Genomic DNA, 18,309 nt, shown 5'->3' with positions numbered 1-18,309 from the left:
TAACAGATTATTATTGTTACATAATAGTCAACATAATGTTACATAATTTTATTATGTAAAGAGTTAAATAATGCTTTGTTAACAACTTATTAACTGCAAATAGTTTACAATTTTACAACTTTTACATTAATTGCATTAGTATTGTGTTCTCAAGAGCTCATGAAACATAAAAACATAAAACATCGTCAACATAACCCCCCATCATAACAGAAACTTTTCTAACTTAGCATAGCAACATTTAAAGCTACTAAATCTCCTGCTTACCATTATATAACACTTAATTTTTAGCATTTATTCTTCTTTTTGAGTGCCATAGCAAAGCATGATGAGAAATAGAAATTCAGCCTGATTTCTGATAAATTTAAGTTAAATTTAAAGAAAAAAGTTTAACAATGAAACAATTCAGGTTACCTAAAATGTGCCAGTTTTGTGTTCAACAGAAGAAAGAAACTCATACAGGTTTTGCCTTGAGAGTGAGTAAATCATGACAGACAACATTTCCAAACATTTTTGGGTAGCTATCCCTTTAAGGCAGGTCAAGTACTGTATATATTGCAGCCTTACTGAAAGAGATCAAGTCAGTTTTGAGAAACAGCAGTGAGTAATACAGTTGGCATACAATCCGCTGACCAACACACAATCCCTTCAGGTGCTGAAAGGAAAGCGGAGCTGAGTTAAACTTCTGCTCAGAGTTAAATGCACTTCAGCACAGTGGAAGCTGACACAATCACTCCATCTCGAAAGAAACATATGGGCTACTGTCAAAGATATGACGTGTAGGATATCAAGAGGCACCAGAACTCCCACACAAGATGAGCAGCATAGATAGCCAGTGACACATGCTCAGATCAGAGACAGCAAGCGTTTAAACCTCGCCAAGAGCTGGTCATGGGCTGTGATCTGATGCCAGACCAGTGAATCTGAGAGCTAAAGGAAACAGTCCAGACATGAACAGAGACACAAGCCTGGTCACAAATGGGTCAGCAAATGGGCTGTGTGTGGTTCTCCTGATCAAAGCCTGGCTCCAGGTCTCGTGTTGTGTGGTGTGTGCCGAGATTCAGGTTTGAACTGGTTGTTGCCGGCTCTGTCAGACAGTTAGCGTCATGTTTCTCAGGATCCACTGCTGTGATCGCCTGCCGCTGCAGTCTCTGAGAGTGGGAACCATCTTATCCTCTTCAGAAGGCATGTCCAGACACTGGTTACTGTTCACATGGAGCAGAGTCAGCCGCTGTGGGGAGACAGATTTATAGAGAAATGAAAATCAAACAACACTTGAAAAATAACATGTTATCGATGAATCTCACACTTTACACTAAGGTTTCATTATTTAAGCATGAACTAACACTGAACAATATATTTGTTAATCTTAGTTAATGGTAATTTCAATGTTTGCTAATACATTTGTTCATCCAAATGTAGTATCTATTCACATCAGTTAATGCAATGTGAACTAGCATGATAAAACAATGAACAATTGTATTTTATATATATATATATTGTGTGTGTGTGTGTGTGTGTGTGTGTGTGTGTCTTTTCTTTGTAGCAACTATCCAACTTCATCCAGTTAATGAACAGTTATATATCTGGTAATATATGAATAGTAAAAGTTTTACAAAGTTAAGGTGTATCATCAGTGCTGAAAGTAAGTGGGGCTCTTCTGACCAGACTGTGAAAGCATAAAAAAGAGTGAAACTATCCAGTCAGGAACAGCCAGAGACAAAACTAGTCCCTTTTAAATACTGCATATAAACTGAAAGTAAGTGATGCATCACAGATTTTGCTATATTGGTTAAATTGCAGTTTGTAAATGAATCCGCAGGACTCTTCGAAACCTTTACGAATCATTTGTTTCGAATCAGTGGATTGGAGCAGTAGTATCAAACTGTCAAAGTCACACGATTTCAGTAAACGAGGCTTCATTATCTCTAAACTGTTTCAAAATGTTCAAAGATTTCAATGGTTCGCTATTGGGGGCGATTATCTCTGTGAACCTGTGTATCTTGCGAGAAATTTGTAAATTTGTAGACATTTTAATGAGACATTGATGATGTTAATTGCATTTAATATATTATATTTTCAATAAAACATTTGGAATGGGTTTGTAAAAGCTGTTTTTATGCACGTTTCAGTCTGAGTTTTTGTTGCATTTACACAGTTTTGACCAGCAGGCGTCACTAGCATGATGTTTCGAGCGCTAAGAAACAGCAAATCATTTTGCGAAGCAATTGGTTCAAATGATTTGAAGCTTCGCCCATCTACCTTAAAGTTATGAATATGTTACAGTGATAAAGAGAAAATGTGAAAATAAAGAGTGTAACATGCTTGATAAGTTATTAAAAACACAATAAACTGTGAACAAGAAATTATTTCGGTACTCGCATGGCAGTCTGAGGCCCTGTCCACCCGAACGCGCTTATTTTTAAAACCGCAGCTTTTTCTACGCGGTTAGGCCGTTCGTCCACACGCAAACGCAGCACCAGTTCACTGAAACCGAACATTTTTGAAAATGCCTGCCTGGGTGAAGATTTTCAAAAACTCCGGTTGCAGTGTTATCGTGTAGACAGCAGAACCTGAGTTTTTGGCTTGTGACGTCGGAGCCTGCGCTGTTATCTCCGCCTACTGGAAACTTTTTCAGGCTTCTGATTGGCCAACATGGCTTTACGGTTGAGATCATATCGCCACCTGTTGGTTTGGCATGCTCTTGACAGTGCTTCAGAGCATGCGTTTGAGTTTTCATGTGGACAGAGATTTTTTTAAAAACAGAAGGAAAAACTTTTATAAAAATACCCGTGTACGTGTGGACATGGCCTGACAGGCAGCTTTCTGCACGCATCCTCTAAAGCAGTGGTTCTCAACCCGCGGCCCGTGGGCCGCATGCTAATATTTTTATTCTATTTAAAAAGCATGGTTCAGTACTTTTTTTGGAAAAAAGTTAAGCACTATTTAGTTTCCATTCAGTATCCATTTAAAAAGTATCGGTTGATTAATCGTTTATCGGCCAGTGTGGTCCAACCTAGCTATCGGTATCGGTAAAATCCACTATCAGTCGACCTTTAATTAGAAAGTATTTGACATTTAAAGTGCCCCTATTATGCTGTTTTTAGTTTCCTAATATTGTTTTGGGAGGCTCCTACAACAGGTTTAATAATAAAGGTCAAATAATGCTTTAGTTTTCTCATAATATACATTAAATTTAATTTTAATTTAATTTCTCAATGATTCGTAAACGATTCGTACGAAGCAGTTCAAAGAATCAGGCTCTCTAAACCCCTCCTTTCCGTGAGCCTACTCTGCTCTGATTGGTCAGATGGCCCAGTTCTATGTTATTGGTCTACTGCAGTGGTTCTCAACCCGTGGCCCGCGGGCCGCATGCGGCCCGTCACGAATTCAAATGCGGCCCACCATGCTGAACACAATTTTAAAAAATTACTTTCAGTTTTACAATTAATTTTAGTTTTTACATTAATTTAAAAATGTACTAAATAAATATCATCTATAGCCTAATGTTTTTATGTAAAATAATTTGTTTTTCATATATTATTTTCAGACATGAGCAGTACTCACATAGCCTAAGTAACGTTACACATTTAAAGTAACGACCAAAATAGTTTGCGCAGAGAGTGGAAGCTGAAGCGCGCTTTGCAGGACATAGAGACGCCAGCGCCAGCACGATCACTTGTATTTTTTTTCAGTGGATACACCGTAATTTTTGCTCATAAAGGTAAGAGTAATGCATCATTCATATGACGTGAAAATTGTCCCGAAGCCCAGCCCGAGGGGCGTAAAAAAGTCAGGGCCCGTCAGGCCTGGGCTGAAATTCAGGGCTCTAGCTCTGATCTAGCACACAGAAAACGATTTGACTGAAAATGTATCAGAAGAGATGAAAGAAAGATAGTGGTCATCCACGCAATTTGGAAAAAGAGGCGGCTTTTCTGCATTTAATTTTTTGTACTCTTTGTACAGCAGTTATTGTTCATTCTAATTTCATTTTTTAATGTAGAATATGTGTTACATAAATACATGAAATGTAGAACACATAAAAAAGTGCTCGTGGCTCGTCTACCAGTGGGTGCCCCCCCACGCATAAAAGTGATGATTTTGCTGTTACTCCTTTCGAGCCGAATTTCACAAAATTGGGTGTTATTTATGGGGAGTAGAATTATTTATTTATTTCAATGAATGTAATCGATTAGATATAATATTTAGGCTATAATATTATAAATCAGGTTGGTTTGTATTGCTGACGTAATTTGTAAATGATATGGGTGAGGCCCGCCAGACTTGCACTTGGACCATAGTGCGGCCCGGTGGAAAAAAAGGTTGAGAACCATTGCTCTAAAGCATGCTCCTGCTATCCCGAACTGAGTTCTCTTGCATATCTTATTGCTCTTGAACGGCCAAATACACACACGTGTCAGAAAATCACTCAGTAAGTGTATTCAATCCATGCATCAGTCCAATATACCTGCTGCCACCACTGTCATCTATGTTAATTGAACAACCAAAGAAAAAGAGAAACACACTCACTGCTTTTAACTGAATAACTTAGCATATTTAAATAATATAGTGTAGACTGTGCAGTTTATTATTTTACATTTGCTGACTTTGCTTTGATGACCTTGCTTCATTTTTATTTTATTAGCCTACTGATTGATTGTTTACTTCAATAAAAGCTTGTGACATTTTTACTTATATTAAACTGGGTCAAAGAAAGAAATGTATCATTTGCAAAGTATTGGAATTTACATGAATTTCCAAAACCTTCTGGTCACACTATAAAATTATATAGCTTCAAAATGACAGGGAACATACAACAATACATTTTATTTCTCAATTTCCAATTATGTGGTAAAGGATCTTGTATCTTTAAAGATTAATGAATAATTTTGGTTTGTGCTTTTTGCTCCATCATTACATTTAACCCCATTTTAACCCTGTTTAGCTGTTTGAGTCTGCAGAGAAGGCATTCAACACTGTCTCTGTAAGCATCATGCCATCCAGAAGAACTCCAGAGACGGATAATGAAAGCTGCTGCCCTGCTGAGTCTAGACACCCTTCCAAAAAACCTGGAGCCTGCGGGTGATTGCTCCTCAACAGCTCTGAATGAAGGTAATCAGTCACTGTCTCACACTGAGAGATAGGTGAGAATATGCACTGTTCTGCCTCTCCTCAACTGTAGACTACTCAGACTCTGACACTATTTTACAGTTCATGCAGCAGACAGTATGACGAATGAGGTGACCGCATGCGGTCTCAGGTTTGGTATGAATCACTGAGCATTTTGAGTTCATAATGAACAGCAGCTAGATAATAGTGTTTTACAGCTCTCACAGAGCTCTCAGTCATCCCTGCTTTTCAATAGCACCTTACTGCAAAGCAGAACAGACAAAATTAATTTGCACTTATGCATATTCAGACCTGCCGGAAATTGTAATTGAAAATTGTATTTTCAGAAAACAAGATTCCTCACCGATAGCTATTGGATGATGCAGAAGATTTGGAATGCAGCACACGAGTCGAAAACTTGTGTGCTTTAACTGTATGAGCAGCATGAACATTCTGATAAACATTTAAAAAGAAGTATGTGTTTGGAAAGAGTGTGAGGGTGACAGAAATTTCACTTTTACTAGGTGAACTATTAATTAAAAAAATGCACCTACTTACCTGAATCCTACCTAAATACCTGAGCGTGCGCGCGCGTGTGTGTGTGTGTGCGTATGTAGATTTACTCTCCACTTTTTGAGCAATAATAATTACATTTAAACTCATTTTGACCAATGAGGGAAATTCACATAAAACTAAAGCTTTAAGCTAATATTCATGAGCCCGACAGACATAAGCTTATATAAGCATGAATATGCTGACAAAATGCAATCTAAGGTCATAATCTACCATCTGCAATCAACCAGCTCATAATTCTCAAAATAATATGAAAAATATGCATATTCATTCATGTTTGCAATGTTTTAGTTCTGATTATTTAAGTTATATAATAATAATTTATGCATTTAGCAGACGCTTTTATCCAAAGCGACTCACAATGCATTCAGGCTATACATTTTTTACCAGTATGTGTGTTCCCTGGGAATCGAACCCACAACCTTTTGCGCTGCTAACTCAATGCTCTACCACTGAGCCACAGGAACATGTTATATTATAAAAAATAAAATAATAATAAAATAAATAAATAAATAAATAAAAATGTTTGCTTGACTGATTCAATTATGTTTCTTTAGGTGTTATACGTTCAAATTAAATTCCATATAATTGTGTCAAGCCACATGCCTTTAAACTGTGCTGTGTTGTGAATCGATGCCACTTTTCACATCATTCTGATCCTACTAACATCTAGTGTCTCTGTTACATACAATAGCTAAATCTATACTTTTATAACTTAATTATATCTTTCCTCTTACATCTTAAATTTTACTATTAGCCTATGAATACAATTAACAGTTGCTGTATTCAAAAAGTAATTTAATTTGTATTTATTACAAAAAACAAAACTTACAAAAACTCAATTATACCATAATAGCTAGAAGATTTTCCCCCATTCAGAGACCTCAGATTCAGTTTAGGTCCCTTACCTAATGTACCAGATGTAAGGCCTCTGCGAATATCGCACAAATGAACGATTGAATCTCCCTGTATATGTGTGTGTGTGTATGTGTATGTCTTAACTTAGGTCAATGTAATTTAGAATAGCCAATAAATTCGTGTTTCATTTATAAAGAATCATTGTCTGGTGTCGTATAATTTTAAAGTCAAACCTTGCCAAGATCACGTTACCTCGCTAGGAGCTTACAAATTATCATAATTGTATTGACCTGTGGCCAAGGAAAATACACATAGTCAGATTGTTAAGATACACGGACATTAACGTCTCGCTGGACGACCGTTGATAAGGTGTAAACTATTAAAATTTGAAATCAGTTCTAATCAGGTTGACTTCGAATTTTCAGATTCGAGTCCTCTCAAAACCTGAATGAATTAATAATAATTAATTCCCTAAGAAAAGTAATCAGACATTACACAGATTACTGGAAGCAACAACAACAGACTCTCTTAAATACAGCATGTGTGATATCAAGTCTGTATCATGATCTGTGTTTCTGAAATCTTACATTGTTTTATAGTTCTGTTCAATATCAAAGAGAGTATTCCTACATGATGACAGTAGCCCAAACACACAACAAAAATGACAAAAAAACTTATTCTTTACTGATAGCAGCAGTACTAGGACCAGGCCTTTTATTCCTCTGACATAATGTGGAAAGAACTGAGCATAAACATAAGTTACCAGTCAAACATCATTTATTTATTTATTTACTTACTTACTACTTAATCTTAGATTTTCCAACGCACACACACACACACACACATACACACACATATATATATATATATATATATATATATATATATATATGTGTGTGTGTGTGTGTGTGTGTGTGTGTGTGAGTGTTGCCTTTTTTATAATGATCAATATTTAGTAAAATTTTAATATTAATAAAAATATTATTAAAACATTGATAAAAACGAGTCATCCACTTCCAGCTATTTTACCTGTATTGAAACCAGTCAGTTATGCTACTTTATATTGCAAACTGGTAGTTGTTATGCTTTGGTTTGTAGCACAGATAGCTTTACCGTACATCTGTAGCAAAATAAGCTGGATACAGTGATAATCTAGTGCACTGGACAGATGTTTGGAAATGTGTTAATACTGTATGTTTGAGAGTAACACAATGTCCTTGGTCACAGTAGGGTGGAGAAATTGACGGAGGTGAGGAAAATAATAAGCAGTCATATATGGAGCCATTAGATTAGATATGTTTTTGCTACAATGGCAGTCAAAGGCTGTGTGGTTTTCAGAGATGGATGTAGTATCAGTGTGTGGGGGGTTACAGAGATCTCTGGATGAGACGCTTTTATCTGTGTGCATCTGAGCAGGACACAGATAGCATCACTCTAATGATGGATCGCATCAGCTGTGAGCTCCTCTCTAAAGTCAATAACACTCTTGCCTATTTTACCAAGAACATAAAACATACAGCATAACTCTATAATACAGGGGTGTTTGAAGAAGAGGTCAATCAAATACTGATCCTTGAGATCAGGACACCAAAGATGATTACATATACAACAAATTAGGACATCAACAAGCTTTTGAAAAGTCTACTTTAAAATGATTCTGCCGAGTTTTTTGAAATGTAGTCTGTATATGGCTTTCATTTTTGGACAAGTATCAATGCAACATGTGAACTTGCATAAAAAAATTAAATAAGCAAGTTATATTTTTAAGAGACTATATGACTCGCAAACAGTCACACTGCTCTTTTTTTTCACATGACAACAAAATTACTTCCTGCATGCTGGTTACCGACTACACAACATTGACTTGTTTTAGTAGGCAAGAGCATTTCAAACATGATCATATTAAAACAAAACAAAACTTCTTATTAGAATAATAATTACAAAAAAACAAAATGGCTATATTAAACACGTATAAATATAAAATGCTAAACAAGTTGATATAAAATAAAATTTAAACAAAAATATTACTGCAGAAAATGTGAATATTCAAAATATGTACATCATAAAAAAAAGTGTTTCCAAGCCATGATAATTCAGTACAATTCCATTGAATCCATTTAAAATAAGATTTGTAGATAAACAAAAAGTTAGATTCATATTTTTAAATGTGCATGAATGTGTGATATATTTGGCTGTCCACTCAGTAAATTGAATATGATGTTAATTGAATAAATGTTGTATCCTTTAGAAGATAGTGTGTAAAGTGTGTCCATGTGTAAAATCATACCGTACTGCCATCATTCATTTGCTAATGGTTGATGAAACGTGAAAAACACACATAAAGACACAAGCATTAATGAAGCGTTGGTGGCCGAACATATGCCGGAAAAAGAATGCAGATTAAAAATGCTGGGTTGGCCATTCAAATTCAGGGTTTAGACAATAAAAGCCCCTCATTCTGTCTGTGCTGAGCACAGCTGCTGTGAGAGCGTGCTAATGCAAAGGGTCCGTCTCCACAAGCCCGGGCCATGAAAGAAACCTTCACAATGAGATCACTTCAAAAGAGCTTGTAAACAAAGACAGGCGCATTTCAATCCACCACGAACAGATAATCAAGCTTAAATAAAACCGCCTTCTCTGATCTGATGCTAAATAATAGCTGGAAGAGGTGGCCATGCTGGCTGCCAGAAAATGTTCATTTCATCATAAAATATTTATGTAATAAAAACACATTTCGAATGAAATTTAATTTGACACAAAGGTGCTCTGAAGGTCCTTGAAATAGTGGTATATATCTAGCAGCTCCTGTGATGTCTGTTATTGCATTTGCGTGTCTTTAAGTTGCTGTCCCCTCCCATTTCTCTCAAAAGGTCAGCAATAATTGCTCCTAAACACATGGAAACCTGCCTTGAATGTAGACTCACAGCACAGCCTGAGCTCCATAAACCAATTTCAGATCAAAGGGCCTCACATTCAATAAATACTATAACCACAAAGCTATTTCACAATTTTTAAGAATAAATTAATTTGTGTGTGGTTCATTTTTAGGAAGCCATTTGTATTCTATGCGTCTTCCGATGACTTACTACTGATTAAGAGCAATTTTATTTGTAATTAAAATTATTCATCATTATATTATACAATAAAAATAATTATAATTTTAATAAAGAACATGCAACTCTGTCCAGTGTTATCGTTTATATCATTTATATTATTTCAAGTAACATTTTTTAATAGTTTAATTTTAGTTAACTATAATAACCCTGATTCTGCCTAAATCTAGTTTTGTTTTACTGAAATGTATTGAATCAGTTTTTTTTTTTTTTTTCTAAATTCATGTGCGTGGTACAAATCAAACAAATATGCACTGTAAATACACAAACCATTTTGAATGTAACAGTGCTGGTGAAAAGAGATACGTCACAAGACCAATGTCACAAGTTACTTTCTTTCAGTTCTAATGTGTGATTTATTACAGAGCACACTGAATCTAGGTAATGAATCCAGAAATTATGAGGATATCTATTCAAATTACAAGTATATACATTTAGTGACAAGGTTAAAATAATGTGATGTGCTACTGTTTTTGGTTTAGGATTAGTGACTATAATTTATTTTATTTTAGAACATTTATGTATTTACTTAATTAAAGTTCCATCCATTTAATTGCTTTTTTTTTTTTTTTTTCAGTGTATTGCTGAAATACTTGTACGAATACTGTGGGATTTGGATTTGTACATTCTTCAAACTCATGTATATTGTCTATTTATTTGAGTACTGGTTGGGACACATCGCCGTATTGTGGTCCCCAAATGTCTAGTTTAAAAAGGTTCAGCAGTAGCCTTTTTAAATTAAATGATACATCGTTTCCTGCATGTCCTGCAAGTCCATGCATGGCACCATTACATATCCAAAGCTCAAAAACACTAGAAAGACAAACTAACGTAAGTCAGACTAAACCCAGAATCAGAATCATTCAGATACACCTGATAAGTTTCCTCAACAATTATATGAATGTGGGGAAAAGGACACTATACACTACAACAGCTCTAATAACTATCAGTTGCCTACCCACACCCTCATCACCTCTTCAGGCTGATTTTGGATTGGGCTGCTGGTGCTTTCAAAACTGACTTGCCATCAACAGGAAGTTGTGGTAGTTACAGAAAGTAATCAGTTGGGCTGTAGTAGAGCTTCTTAAAAACCTCCTGCCGGGTGAAGTTTCGGAGGATCCAGGCCTGTAGGGGGCTATCGTCACAGTACTCCACTGTCGGGCCGTATGTCCCGTCCTCCAGCCGACTGATGGTCAGACACGACTGGGTGATGATGTGCAGGAAGGTGCGTTTCTGGTGCATCCCATGAAAACATGATGACAATAAACCAGGTATGGGTATTGATGATAATGAGGTCAAAATGTGGCCCAGTCTTTTACATTTTAAATCATAGTTTTAATAGAAGTACACTTTAAAGAAGGACACTTGCTTTAGTATGTTAGTCAGCACTTTAAAGTACTTGATTATAATTTAAATTATAATAATTTTAACTTTAGTGTGTTATTCAGTATTACATTTAAATATATTTTAAATGTACTAAATTGCAACTTCATCATTACAAATGTGAAAGTATAAATATATTTACATGCATGACATACAATATAAAGTATTAACGTATATTTTAGTTTAGCGTAAAGGCTTGTCAGTACATTTGGCAGTACACTTTAAACCATATTTCAAAGACAATCGAAGTAATCTTTATGAAATCATGCATTAATAAGATGTACTTAAGTCCTACTCAGCAGATTTAATATAAATGTAAGCTATAGTACATTTTTATTTAATTGCAATTAAGTGTCCAAAAGGGAAATAAAAAGTGAGTGGAAATTATTCCATTTTTGGTAACACTTTATAATAACCATTTGTTAACATTAGTTACTGTAACTACAATTAAAAACATTTGCAAACTAACAATGAAAAATACTTATAAAGCATTTATTAATCTTAGTTAATGTTGATTCCAACGTTTACTAATACATTATTAAAGGGTATTAAATGTTATTAAAAGTTGTATCTGTTAATATTATTTAATAGACCTGAACTAACATGGATTAACAATGAGCAGTTGTATTTTTATTAACTAACGTTAACAAAGATTAATAAATACTGTAAGAAAATGTATTGTTAGTTAATGCATTATATATAGTATATGGTACATAATAAATGGAACCTTACTGTAAAGTGTTACCTCTATTTTAATACATTCAAAAATCATTTAAAAAAAAAAATTTAACATTTAAATGAATTCAGACTTTTGTTTTAATGAAAACACTACTTGAGCTGACATTGACAAAGCATGATGATCCATGTTTACTTATTTATTTCCAGGTTTAAATTTGGCTTTTGAATCCCAGATTTTCAATGTGGTCTCTGGGATCTAGCTGTACAGTATATATACACACACAGAGGATCTAAACAAGGGGCACAAACTAATGGGGGTCACGGGAAAAAGGTTAGATGTTGAAATGTAAATGTAGAGCCGGAATGTCAGAAAATAAGTGTGGGTGTGTAGTTTGTGTTCATCTCGTAATGACAGAAATAAACTGTAATGATGCTGACTAAGGTGGAGCAGTGCTGCATTAATGTCTCCTTACCTTCTAAAATAGCTATTTAATTGGAAACAGTGCTAGAAACGCAGCAAATGACTCAATCTCGGTAAACCCAAATCATCCATTTTCACATGCAGTGTGAAAAACCTAAGAGTTTTTTTCAAAAAAATGCCTGTCTATCTGGTTGCCAGGTATGGATTAATGGGAAAAAGAATCATAATTTAATGGTGGGAGATTCTAGGATGCGAAATGATGTCAGTATCATCTTTCTTTATATTTTGATCATTAAGTCCTGCAGCACACGCCTCCAAGCGGTAGAATAAATACAATGCCCTGCATTACAGACAGCTGAGAGGTGAAAACCAAACACTGGATATATGTTTGTGTCCAATATCAAAGCCACCGAGCGGACGGCGATCTATTTTTAGATGGCTTCTGATTTCTTGAGCCCCTTTGTGAATCAACACTAAAGTCCATTATGGCTCAAGTGTGATGTCCTCTTTTAAATCAAACGACTCATTTATTTGGAAATATGAGCACCAGAATCGACCCGGCTGACAAAGAAGTGTAATCGGTTATATTAACAAAAATATCGATAGCACCAAAGATCTCTAAAGCTTCTTCTTTTTTCAGCTGTGGTGTATGTCATACGTGTTTCTTGATATCTTGAGAATGCTGTAATGAATCTCAGATATTGATTATGTTATAGTCACTGAAAATCAATGTGTGGAGAGGCTTGTGGAAATGTTAGGGGCTGTATAGTAATATATTCAAGTACAGGCCTGTATATGAATTTACGTGTTTCTAAACCACTCACAACGTGACTCAATTACAGTGAGAGTCTAGTTCACAAACACCACTACCAGAATATTCAAACAACACACAGCAAACACAATTCAGATGATCTTACCTTAAAGTCATACTCCCATTTGCCAACATACTAAGATATGTACAGAAAGAACAGTTCATCAGTTTCCAAGGCCAGTAAGTGCACAGCATCTCAAATGCACAGTTCTGCACCAGGACGATCAATATCCAGAGAAGGAAGAAATATGAGATATTCCAAAAATAAAGAAGCACACAAAGTGGATAATAATGTGATATGCAGCACCATCTGGTGGGTACGAGCTAGCTGCAGCTCTAAAGTGATATGGGTAACACTTTATTTTTAAGGACCCATTCTCACTATTAACTAGCATGCATATTAGCATATTGGCTGCGTATTAATGCCTAATTCTGCATGACTACATTTTAGATCCCGTAATTCTACCCCACACCTAAGCTTAACAACTTAAACTTAACAATAAGCAGCAAATTAGGAGTTTATTGAGGCAAAGGTTGTAGTTAATAGTTAGTGATGTCACAGTTATGTTTAGTTCGTTTCTTTATCATGGACTATTAGTTCGTATTCATTAATTCCTGTCTTCCTTTAGTTTTTCCAGCCACTCTTTACTTCCCATTGGTTACTGATTTGATTAGTGATTTCGGTGACACTTTATTTATGTCCTTGTTACACGTCACATGTACTTACTATTATAATAACAATCAATTATGCATAATTACATGCAAGTAAACCTAAGCCAAACCCTAATCCTAACCCTAACCATATAGTAAGTACATGTAGTTAATTAATATTACTCAGTGCTTAAATGTAGTGTACACTGTTACGAGTTTGGACTTTTGCTCATTAAATTATCTTCGTTTCTGAACCTTCGACTCTTCTTCATCTTTGGAACTTGCTAATACGTGACAAGTGAGAATTGTACCTTAAAATAAAGTGTGACCAAAGAGTTATATAAATAATTATTTGCATAAATAAGTGGCCGACTGTAATTGACGATTATGCGTCCATGGCCAATCAAGACATTGCAAGTTTGAATATGCAGAAGTAGATTTGAGACCAACAGCAGGAACTGCATAAGTGTTTGAAATGACATGAATGACGGAATTGTCATTTCTGGATAAACTATGCCTTTAAGGTCTTAGGCCACATCTTATTTTCATAACCCATGTTTTCTGGAGTCGCTTGTCAAATGGACATGTCATTTCTGACTTTTATCCAAAAACAAATATAGGTTCAGTTCCCCTGGAACATCCTGAGGTTAAACGTCTTCTGAGAGCCCATTCTGTGATCATTGTGGGGCTCAAACCAACAGCTTTTTGATAACTAGTCCTGGGCTTCCACCACTGCAACATGTTTAGGGTGAACAAGACTTCAGATGCTACAACACTTACAAAAAATATGTATAATTTTAAGTAAATGTAAGTACACTTAAGTATATTTTCCAAGTACACTTATGTATTAAGTATACGAAACTCAATGACCAGTAGTATACTTGTAAGTGTATTTCTTGCTAATAAATTGGTTGACTCTTTAGTTTATAAAGTATACTTTCAGGTGTACTTTAAGAAGTGAAATTTGAGTACATAACTAGTTTGCATCTTACACATCTCACATCTTACACAAGTTTTTCTTTAGTAATGCAGCTTTACTGTAAACTATAAGGTATACTGTTAGTTTAGTAGCTATATATGTGTAGCCCACTTTTTAGTTTATAAAAGTACACTTTGAAGTATACTCTAAAGTTATTCTACTAGTATGTTTTATTCTGCAAGCATACTTGTGTTCTTTAAGTAAACGTAACATCACACACATAGTTCATTATTTTGATAATATTTTAGCGCTTTAAGCATACTACTATACTTCAAGTGCAAAAATAAAGTTCCTTTTTAGGTCAGTAGACTTTCAGTTAACTCCTGTGTACAATACCGGTGGATTATTAATACCTTTGATTTATGTACTACATAAAAAGACTTATGTTTTATGAATTTTTTGTGATTAAATTTAGTAGAAGTCAGTATGAATCAAATGTGTTACAATACTTTCATAGCTTGGAAGAACTGTTAATAAAATCAGCTAAATGTGTGTACTATAATAGCTCTGTGTGCAAAAAAAAAGTTTAGCTTCACCTTTGTACTAGTTACTCTATGTCACACCAAAGCTGACTTATTACTATAAATCTATATGTTTATAACATAGCATGTAAAATACATGCTACAGTACAACCTCAAGGATGCCAATATGTGTGAACAATACACTCTCTTATTTCTGCTTTTATAACAGCACACTTGAATAAACTTTTTTTCTTTTTTTGTAAGTGAAGCTATGTGTAATTTGATATTTATATAACATTGACTTAGAGTCAGTGTGAGCAAGAGTGATGTTGTTGGTGTGTGTGATATGTACCTCTGCATCGTACTCAAACATCTGGTTTCCTTTCATGTGGTGGCACTTCAGCATAACAACAGGTCCATTTAGCCGTGATGCATCCAGACACAGATCATCAGTCCGGATCTCTTTGTCAGCCGTATATGAGAACACCTGCAAACGGATTAATCAACTGAGAGTCAATTCTGTTAATTATTATGAAATCCCTTACTTTATTTACATTTACATTTGATTACTTACATATATAATCAACATTTCAGCACTTGTGTTAGCCAATCTTTCAATTTAGCAACAAAGAGCAAAGGATTAGTTCAACCATAAATTAGGCTATGAAGCTTACAACAAAGATGCAAAAGCACCTTAAAAGTATCATAACTTAAGCTGTTATTCACTAAGTAATCCTGACATCTTCCCTAGCTGTCCTTATAATGTTCATGATTCACAAACTATTTTTTTTTTTGAGTCATATCTTTTCACAAATCGATTAATCCAGCTCACAGATGCGTTCTGAATGATTCAATCACAGTTCACACTGATCCAGATCTCGAGTTCTCAGTTTCACGCTGACTCAAAGATCTGCTTCCAGCATTTCAGAGGTAAAGATTAAAACCAGTTAATAATGACTTAAAAATCTGTTCATCTCACAAAATGTTTGTATTACTTTCGGATATTTCATAATACTTGGATGATAGTTTCCTGGTGCTTTTGCATTCTTTTACAGCCTCAGTCCCAATGCATTGTCCATATTGTGCATTGAATATCCTTTTGTTTTCAACAGCAAAAAAGAAAGCCATACTTTAGAGGTTTGTTTAATGGATATGATGGATATGATTAATGTTGGATGCAGAATTTCCATTTTTTTGGTTGAACTATTCTGTTTTGTAGACTTTAATTAATTTTTGTTTACATTTCAATTTATCTGTACGGTAATCCTTTAATTTGACAACTTTCTTACCTGGTTGCCGCCCATTCCATGACAGTTGAAGAAGCCAACCTTTTCATTCTCTTTACGGCCCATGTTATCCACACACTGATTTGTCTCAACATTTCTGATCTAATAACATAAGAGGATAAAGTCTGAAGATTTCATAGAATACAGTGTTCTTTCAGTCAAGCACTGTAAGTCATCTTTTCTTCTTTTTTTCACAGTTGAACATTGTCCTTGGGTTTTATGAGAAAGCATAACTGGTGAAAAGCTTCAAATACATTTATTGCAGACTGCATTGAGGGAACAGAACTGCTCAACACAAGAACAACATTGGCTGAGCAGAAAGTGAAATTGTTTTGTATTGCAGATGTCTTGGCATAACCCCACACATAAAGCTGCATATGTATTGTGCAAAATGACAAACTGAAGCAATTTATTAACAACTCAGATTCTTTTAATGCCATGTCAAACAAGAAAACAATATTTTATTTTAAAAGTCTGTTTCCAAAAGGTATGAATGAGGATTTTTCTCTTGAAGACGTTTTGTGATGATGGTTTTAAGCGTGTTGTATTACTTTTTTTATGTGTAAGATATGTTAATCTGATGTGGATCTACTCTGATTGGGTGATTGTTGCTTTTCCATAGTTAACTCTAATTAATTAGTGTGACGTCTTGAGTGAAGCTTGTTGCTAATTTGTGAATGAGTAATCTAATATGGAGATGTGGTTTTAAATGTCTGTGTATGATGTGTGTTGAAGCTGAGGAAGGCTCTTGAAACACGTTGGTATTTTTTAAGTATTAAAGTTCCCTTCATCACAAGCGATGCTGGATTCTTTTTCATATTCTTGTACATAATTTGTTTCCATGCACCTTGTGAAGTGGTAAAGTTGCGCCAGATCCCATCTCATTAGTATAAACTTCAAAAAAGAAAACAATGAAATTCTCTTACCTCCCCAAGTGAGAAATATCTGCGTGGGATCTGCGAGTCGGGGTAGATGTTCTCCAGGTACCATGAGAAGGGTTTACACTTCAGAGATTCCCTCAAAGCCTTCCGAGCAGAAACATCGCCATAATCCACCCGAACCACACCTGGAGAAACACACACAATCAACATCCATAACATTCATCATATACTGCCCTTTCATATCAGTGAAATGTGAATGCATGACCCTCTTTTGTAAGCTCCTTGGGATAAAAGTGCCAGCTAAAGGAATAGATGTAAATAACCCAGTTACAAACATGACCCGGGGAAAAAAAATTCTGAGATAGAAGAGGACATTTATAGAGATAATGACTTTACAGAAGCATCTGGAAGATCATGATCCATAAAGGCTATGATCCATTGTGGGGAAGTCATGGCCTAATGGTTAGAGAGTCGGACTTGTAACCCAAAGGTTATGGGTTCAAGTCTCGTACCGTCAGGTATTTTTTAAGTTTATAGTCAGCTCCAAGTTTTCACTAACTTCATATTTCAAGTTGACTAAGCTTAAATTTCAAAGCAGCATTAAGTTGAAACGGTGAGACCGTGTTTTTTATTTATTTATTTATTTATTTTTACTGGGAGTCTAAATCGTTCTAATTCATTTGTGCTCGATTTGTGCCATTACAATACTGAACATATTCCCCCTAGGAATAACAAATATATGCTAATTCAGGGAGCTCTCCGTCCATGCCAACGGCTCCGTTCGTTTCTGCTAGATGCCGTTAAAATGAACATTCTACTTTTATTTCTCCTCAGTAAAACATTACAAATATCTGGAGGAAACGTGATGGCACGCAAGCCGCTCGTCCAAATTCCTGTCTTCTATAGTTTGCAAATCTGCTGGTTTACAAGGTTTTTCTAAATTTTATCAGTGGCGGCTCGTCGGGGGAGGCCCATAATTTTAAGGTGAAAGTGGGAGGAGGACGATTTAATGTTAATAAAATTCACAATTCGTTTCAGTTCATGTCTCAGAATGTGTATTTTTTGTTTGTAATTTCACAGTTGTAATACCATAACGTGAAAGCGCCTC

The 18,309-nt window shown here is 35.2% G+C and overlaps 1 protein-coding gene across 3 annotated transcripts in view; it reads right to left on the bottom strand.

Annotated features, from left to right (window-relative positions):
• Nucleotides 1-212: 212 nt before the first annotated feature.
• The window catches only part of LOC107671291 (polypeptide N-acetylgalactosaminyltransferase 13), a 59,805-nt gene continuing 41,708 nt past the window's right edge, over nucleotides 213-18,309 (bottom strand). Inside the window, exons 9-14 of one of the 3 annotated variants that reach the window (XR_001632179.1) lie at nucleotides 17,247-17,386; nucleotides 16,324-16,422; nucleotides 15,387-15,521; nucleotides 13,050-13,079; nucleotides 10,609-10,883; nucleotides 1,159-1,228 (exon numbers count right to left, since the gene is read on the bottom strand). Coding sequence is in view for 2 of the 3 variants with exons in the window: in XM_016464183.1 (XP_016319669.1) it covers nucleotides 10,698-10,883; nucleotides 13,050-13,079; nucleotides 15,387-15,521; nucleotides 16,324-16,422; nucleotides 17,247-17,386 (590 nt within the window). In the remaining variant the exon portion in view is untranslated. Of the gene's footprint in view, nucleotides 1,229-10,608; nucleotides 10,884-13,049; nucleotides 13,080-15,386; nucleotides 15,522-16,323; nucleotides 16,423-17,246; nucleotides 17,387-18,309 lie in introns of all 3 variants that reach the window. The other 2 variants (XM_016464183.1, XM_016464185.1) reach the window with 2 other exon arrangements.

The sequence above is a fragment of the Sinocyclocheilus anshuiensis genome, unplaced genomic scaffold (genome assembly GCF_001515605.1).
Source record: "Sinocyclocheilus anshuiensis isolate Anshui unplaced genomic scaffold, SAMN03320099.WGS_v1.1 scaffold284, whole genome shotgun sequence".
NCBI classification, from domain to species: Eukaryota; Metazoa; Chordata; class Actinopteri; order Cypriniformes; family Cyprinidae; genus Sinocyclocheilus; species Sinocyclocheilus anshuiensis.
This window is presented reverse-complemented; position numbering and strand designations above follow the sequence as displayed.